Below are 7,500 nucleotides of genomic sequence, written 5' to 3' on the forward strand. Positions count from 1 at the left end.
ATCCTCTTCAGACAGCTTACACAGTCTCGTTTTACCGATTTCAGCGGAGGAGGTTTAAAGGTCATTTGGAAAAGGAATTGAATGAATGAATTGAAGGAATTGAATTAAGAGATGAGTTAAGAGACAAAATAAGAGAATATATAACAAGTTTAACACAGCTTTAACTCTGCAATCATAACCACCAGAAAAGGGGCCTTGAATAGCAGTCATCCAACCCCAGTGAACCAGACCAAAAGCTCCACAACAACCGTAGAAAATGGAGATGTTTCCGGAGCGGAAGTGAGCGGACACGTTCTCTCTGTGTTATAAACGGTTTTGTGTTGTTTGATCGAGATTTGAACAAATCTTTTGAATGGGGAAAATAACTCGAGCTCGGTCTTTCTTGTGCGAACCTCGGATCCGGGGGGGGGGGGGGGGTTCGTTACCTTCACTGGAGGATCCGGAGAGGTCGATGACCACATACACCTTCCCCTCGGGCTCCAAGTCGATCTGCGGGAGGACGGAGGGAAATAAATGACTATTAGAATTGCAATGAGCATAAACGCCGAAAAACATACAACATGCTGCGTTGACTGGAAATCGGGAGGCCCGTCGTCCTGAATCATTCGTTCCCACCTCCGACACAGACATCTTCTGTTGCTTCTGTTCGGGGGGAGGGGGGGGGGGAACATGGACGCCCGCAGCGGATTACGAAATTCAGGCTCGGAAATTCCAACTTAAATGACCGATTCTCTGCAGTTTTGCCGGTGGGAGGTCGGAATTTCCTGATTTCCGACCTCACTGGAGCACGGCGCTAGTCACCGAAACGTCGGGATCCAGTGTGTCCAGCAGAAACCTCCGAAGGGAGCGTTCGCGGCGGGGTCCTGAACGTGCAGCCACCCACATCTGTCCTGGACACACACACACTGTGCACACGTTCACCTTCGAGGGAGGTCAGTGTGCACGGGTGTCCGCGTGTGTCGTTTTTCTGGATGTCCACATGCGTGAGGTTAAGTGTATGCCTATGTGTGTGTGCGCGTGTGTGTGTGTGTGTGTGTGTTTGTGTGTGTTTTTGTGTATCAAGCACTCTGTGTGTCTTAGCTCATCTTATAAAAAAGCAAGTGGACAAGGGCTTGGGGGCTAAAATAAATTCTACAGGCGGCAGCTACCACCCACAGTGCTCATAATCCCCCTGAACGAACACGCACGCACGCAAGCACGCACGCACGCACGCACACAGGACTGAGGGAGACCAGGCGTGGGTTCAGTAATGTATACAGGAAAGAAATGAACAGAAGATGGGGGAGGGCTGGAGGGAGGGAGGGAGGGAGGGAGGGGAGAAGGGATGAGGGGGTGGACAAGAAATTCTGTTGGCTTGTTACAAAGTCATAGTGGTGTGTGCGGAGGATGGATGAATGGATAGATAGATGGTCCATCCCTTTTCACGCATGCGCACACACACACACGCACGCGCGCGCACACACACACACACACACAGACACACACACACACACACACACACACACACACACACACACACACACACACACACACACACACACACACACACACACACACACACACACAGACGAGCCCCCAGTGCATCAGCTGCTTGCTGATCATGCTCAGACAGGTGCAGATGCCACTAAATATAGACGGCTAAGAAAGGAAAGACCCCCCAACCAACCCAGAGTGTGTGTGTGTGTGTGTGTGTGTGTGTGTGTGTGTGTGTGTGTGTGTGTAGACCTTTAATTTTGCTTGTCAGCCGCTGTGTATTGTCTTTATTCCTCTCCCTGTTTACCAGCAGGCGCTGTGTTGTGTCTTTACTTTGTGTGTGTGTGTGTGTATGTGTGTGTGTGTGTGTTTGCGTGTTTAGGTGTGTTTGTGCGTGTGTGTGTGTGTGTTTGTGCGTGTTTGTGTGCACTCTTGCTTGTTTGTGTCCATAAACACACACAAATGCAATACATTAACAAAAAAAAAGATTTACAGTATTTCCAAAATGCAGTATTTAAGAACATTTGCGTTTCGTATGCAACACCTTACATACCCAACAGGAGACAGCCAGGAAAAACGATTAGGAAGATAAAGGGGTTTCTGTAAATAAATAAATAAATCGGTGGATAGATAGATAGATAAATAAATAAAGAAATAAAGAACTAAATAATTAAATAATTAAATAAAATAAATAAAATAAGATAAAAGTGGTGGCATATTTTCAAAACTCTAAATAAAAAGCCAAAAACAAAAAAAAAAGAAAAAAAGAAAAGGAGAGCTCATCTGTGGCTTTTTTACTATATTGTACTAAAGCTCTGATTTGAACAATACAAGCAAGAAGTGTTTACACCAGAGTTTCCGTTAGAAAGAATTGGTGCCGATCAATGTGTCCTGGAAGATTTTAATTTCCCGATTTGCCCAATTTGATATTATCTGTGTTGCAATTGATAAGCAGGCTTTATAGAGAAATTACATCATCAAGGCATGTAAATGTATAATATTTTTTTATTGAAATATTAAAGATAAAAAACAGTCCCGTCAGTGAAAGCCATTTTAAAAATAAATAAATAAAAATTACGAATATTACTACTTGAAATCAAATAATTTCTGTTCATGAAGAAGTGCAGCCGCTTTTAATTAACATTTCACTAAAATAACATTTTGATCAAATCAAAAACAAAAGAAATATGGAAAGTAGGTCTAAATAAATAATAAAGTTTGTGGTGTTGTCCGTCTTCGTTGTGACGTCACGTCCACATATTTTACACAAAGAATATTTATCGTCTACTTTGGGTCGGAATAAAAAAAAACCCCAAACTATGGATGTATGTGTTGCAACGATACATCATCTTTCTGTTTCTCCTCAGAGTTCCAGACGCTGCGGCTCAGTCTCCGCTCCGTGTGTGTGTCTCTACTGTGTTTACAAGCGCAACCTGTCCACCAGGGAGGGGGCGGGGCTTAGTTCTATATCGACAAACGTGATTGGCAAACTGACCGGCTTTCCGTCGCAACTTGCCGAGGGCGGAAAAGAACAGATCTGCGGATTGTTTTTTTTTTAAGAAATGAAAGAAATGAGAACTAAAATGTTAATTTCATTTCGACATCAAGGAAAGTAATATGGCAATCATTGTCGTAATTCTTTTGTCGCCCAGCACGAATTCAAATTGCGCTTAGAGGGAATTATTTTCACCGGACATCGTGACATTATTTCCCTTGCTTACCTTGAAGTACCTCCCAACAGCCGACATTTTCTTTCTTTCGCTCTATTTTTTGTGCGTCAACTACGCAACTACATTACGTTGGTATCGGAGGATTTTTACGAGTACAGTACATGAGCACAGTGTGTGTACATCTGACACTGATCGGCGTTGAAAACCGGCCAATTGCGGTCATGGCCAATCGATCGGTGCGTCTCACGTTTTATATGTTAACGTTACGGTCGCATCTCTGTGCTTTGTTATAACCCTCCCACTTTCCCATTTTACCTCGGCAACGCAGCGCCACGCCTCAAAAATGCACACGTCTTATCGAATCCACGGTTCTCGGATATTCGGAAAAGGACCCTTAAAGCGGGGTGAATTTTGATTTTGTATCAAGCAGCAAGAACGTTGTGGCTTGGCATGTCGGGGTTCACTTGCCTGACTTGACTTTGTACGTCCCGCGCCGCGACTCCTGCACACGCGGTGATGACGGCGCTGACGCCCTATATGGTGCGGCCCTGCTTGCCGTGGCGATTGGCGCTGCTTCCCAAAGAAACACAGTCGGTGCTCGTTTTGAATGTTGTGCCTAGTGTAGAGAACCGTGTTGTGTTTTGCAAAAAGTGTGATGAACAATTGAAAACTGAGCGCAAGGCAGAAGTCGCGCGTCCAGCTTGGTCGACTTGGTTCTGGGATTTTGGAACATGAGTTTCAGGTTTCTCGGGGATGGCTTTCCGAGTTCCAATTTTAGTGTGTAAACAATTGTGGCAAAGCTGCCATGCAGCGCCTTAAACACCATTTATACGCTACGTTGGTCATAAGACTTTTACATGAAAGTGACATCTAGTCAAAGCAGATGTTTTTACATCTGACCAGTACAACGACCGTCGCAGTCAACAAAGCCTTCAATAAGCACAGCTAAACTAAGATCAGATGAGAATAAGACAGGAATAAAAGAGGGAAGAGAACGGTAAGAGAAGGGAAAATGAAACACACGCGCATACAAGGACACAAACCTACACATAAAACCAACATACTGTATATCCAAACTATGTACAAACGGCAATGGAAGGCATGATAATGGCTCTGGGGACCTCGGGTGACGCGATGATGGGGGCGGCAGCGTAATTGCTCCGCGCGCTCGGGTCACCGCTTCAAAAGTAGCCCAAAAACATAATGAGATTGAGAAAACCACCGTGAAGTCTGAGGGAGAAGATGACGTCATTCTCGCGGACCCTTGCAAACTCCGGAAAGAACAGCGGGGGACACTAAACAAAGATCTGCAAGACTTGAAGAAACTATATATAATATCTATCTATCTATCTATCTATATATGTATGTGTATATATATATATATATTTATATAGATAGATAGATAGATAGATAGATCAATTTATACATATATAGATGTATCTATCTATCTATCCATCTATCTATCTATCTATCTAGAAAACAAAACGACCTTTCTCCTGGCAATGGGAAAGGTGACGATCGCCGATTTTTAGCGGGCCCAGACCAACCTGCTAATTTTGGTGTGAAAACGGCACAACAATTATCATGTATGGGGTCAAAAATATCCAGAGGGGAAAGACTTAAGTTTCATCTCAAATGTACGTGGGAGTTACTCACGTTATCGACTATTTCTGTATATCCAGACCGCACATACATAAATTAACTGCAACGTTGAACTAATAACACTAGGCGACCATGCTCCGGTGGTATTCAATTTAAATATTGGCGATTGAATGTGTCACTAATGACAGACAGTGGTATAAGAAATTAAGTAATAACATAAAGTATCGCCAGACGTGGTTTGGGTGTGAAGCAGTATTAAGAGGGAAGCTCATTGAGATGTCAACCAGGATAAAACAGACAAGACAATCTTTGGAGGAATAATTAGGATATAAAGCGGAGGGCGCCCATTCTCCAACCAAATATATTATGAAAGGGGGAAATAGAGCCGGTCGTCTCTTTACCTTCCGGCCACACAAAGAACAGGCAAACTGAGGTGTCTCCAAAATCACACGTCCAAAATCAATGAAAGTTGTCTTTTGTGTGTTTTCTGGATGAGTTGGCACCTTCTCCTGTCAAGGTATATAGTTATTCACTGGCAGAAGCTATGATCTCAGTCATCTACCAGGAGGGCAAGGCTCCGACTCGCCGTGAAGGATACAGACCTATAAGCCTTTCTACCCAATCAAAAAAGGCGTAGTGCCATACTGGCTACGAGAATCCAATAATACATAGGAAACCTAACGACACCAGATCCAACCGGGTTCATTCCTGGCGGACAAGGGAGCAAATAACATCAGACGTGTTCTTAACCTGATACGGTGTGCAAAGGAAAAAAATAAAGTCAGTCACGTCCATGCTGCTTCGCTGGGATGTGCCAAAAGCTTTCGGACACGGTGGATTGCATCTCCACCGGGCGTTGATCAAGACGGGGTTTCATCCCCACCTTGATGGACTGGGTGGAAGTGTTATGTTTACAGCCAAAAATCAAGAGGGAGAATGAACGGACGCCGCGCCAACTCTTTCAGTATTAAAAGGGGGCTCAGACACGATGAGTCCGAGTCCTTTTTCCTCCCCCCGACGTGCATCGAACCATGAGCAGAAATGATAAGACAAGGTTGTATGAAGGAAATAAAAGGTGAAGCCGGGGGCATTTCTCTTTTTTTGCCGGCGACATTATGACGTGCATCAGTGAACCTATCTCGACGGGCCCAGCTGTTCGAAAGACCCGGAGTGACAATGGGAAAATATCAGGCTTCTAAAACAAATGACTTCAGTGATATTGAAGCAAAGATGTGAGGTTCCGATATGGAAAGAGTTGGACTGGAAGGTCAGAAGGAGGTTTCTTCAAAACTCCCCTCGCTCTAGCAAGATATACCGCAGTCGTGCATCAAACTGACGCTGGAGGGAGTGTGGACTTATTGGAGACCACACCCACAATTTTTGTGACCGCCCTAAAATATCAAGGCACTGGAAAGACGTCAGCCACTAAACCGGTGTGCTATATTTCAGGCGAGGTTCCAGATGACCTTGTCAGGAAACCAAGGATGTCTTCTTCAGATCTTGCTGCTAATTGCAAAGAAATAAAATAAAATATGAACACACGTAAAATTATTAAACTATTAACTGGAAAAATACAAACCTCCAGCCACACAAAACTGGAAGGCGACAGTAAAATAAATATTTATTATGGAAAGCATAACAGCAAAACTATGACTAAGAATATAAATATGTTGTGTTAAATGGGCTCCTGTCATATCCAAACCCAACACTTTGTGAAAGTATGTGATGTACTATACGAGTATGACCATGACTCTGGGTTGGCGATACTGAAGTATTGGTGATGTAAAAGCTTTTGAAAACTAGAGAACTGGAAAACTGCTTTGAACAATAAATAAAGACCGTGCTAAAAAACAAAAACCACGAACGGGGTCAATCAACGGTGACAAGACGGGGGAAAAAAGCGGCTTCAATAGGATTCAGAAAACATTCAATTCGGTTGAGCCGCAGATCTCGTGCTTTCAACATTGTTACGGGGCCAATACAAGAAGTGGAGAGGGCGACATTTGACTTTTTACTCTGAGCGCTCCAGGACGAGTTAGAAAGCAGGTGGAACGGGGCCCCGCGTGAACAGTAAGACGGGGAATTTCGTTGCACCTCAAAAGCCCAATTTGAACCATCCGGCGCGTACAGATCCGGGATGTCTTTTTTCATCGTTGGAACTCTGGTGACGGAAAAAGCAAACTATTACATGGGGTAATGTAGAGACGCCATCGCCCCGGCGCCTCCAGGGCGTCGGCGGGAAGGTCTCACCTTGACCGGCACGTTTTCAGGAAGGAACCGGGTGGAAACCGACCGGAACATGAGGGGGTCATGCAGACTTCCCAGAACCTTCTCACCGCGCTCACCGTGTCACCGCTCAAACGCTCTCAGGGCTCTCGCCAAAGCGCCCCTGAAGTTCTCCGTGCAGACTCTCTGAGAGGTCAGGTTTTGCCTTTCCGAAATTCCGGTTTCAAGCTGATTGTACGGCAAGTCAGCAGGGAAGTATGCATGAAGTCATTGGGGCTCTGGGTCCTCCAGCAGCAGCAGTCCTTGATGGACTGCTTCTGTCCTGGTCTCAGGCTCGCAAAGTCTGCGTTGAATGGGAGGCTCGTGCCAAAACATGAAGACGCCGAGACAGACGTAAGCCAGACATTAGCCAGACACAGTCTTGGACCATTCCACCATCAGAAAGTAAAATTCCATGTTTTTTAAGTCATGGGGTCGTACCTCTGTGTTGGGAAATCCAGACGGTTGACTCGAAATATTGGGGAGGAGT

General features: G+C 44.8%; 1 protein-coding gene across 1 annotated transcript in view; it reads right to left on the reverse strand.

Annotated features, from left to right (window-relative positions):
• Positions 1–7,500, reverse strand: part of LOC307241876 (protein kinase C epsilon type-like) — a gene marked incomplete at its 3' end in the record, with an annotated part of 60,505 nt that overhangs the window by 32,986 nt on the left and 20,019 nt on the right. Inside the window, exon 2 of the mRNA XM_080016127.1 lies at positions 426–489. Coding sequence (XP_079872253.1) covers positions 426–489 — 64 coding nt within the window. The remainder of the gene's footprint in view (positions 1–425; positions 490–7,500) is intronic.

Source organism: Zeus faber (assembly GCF_960531495.2).
Source record: "Zeus faber genome assembly, chromosome: 16".
Taxonomy (NCBI): domain Eukaryota; kingdom Metazoa; phylum Chordata; class Actinopteri; order Zeiformes; family Zeidae; genus Zeus; species Zeus faber.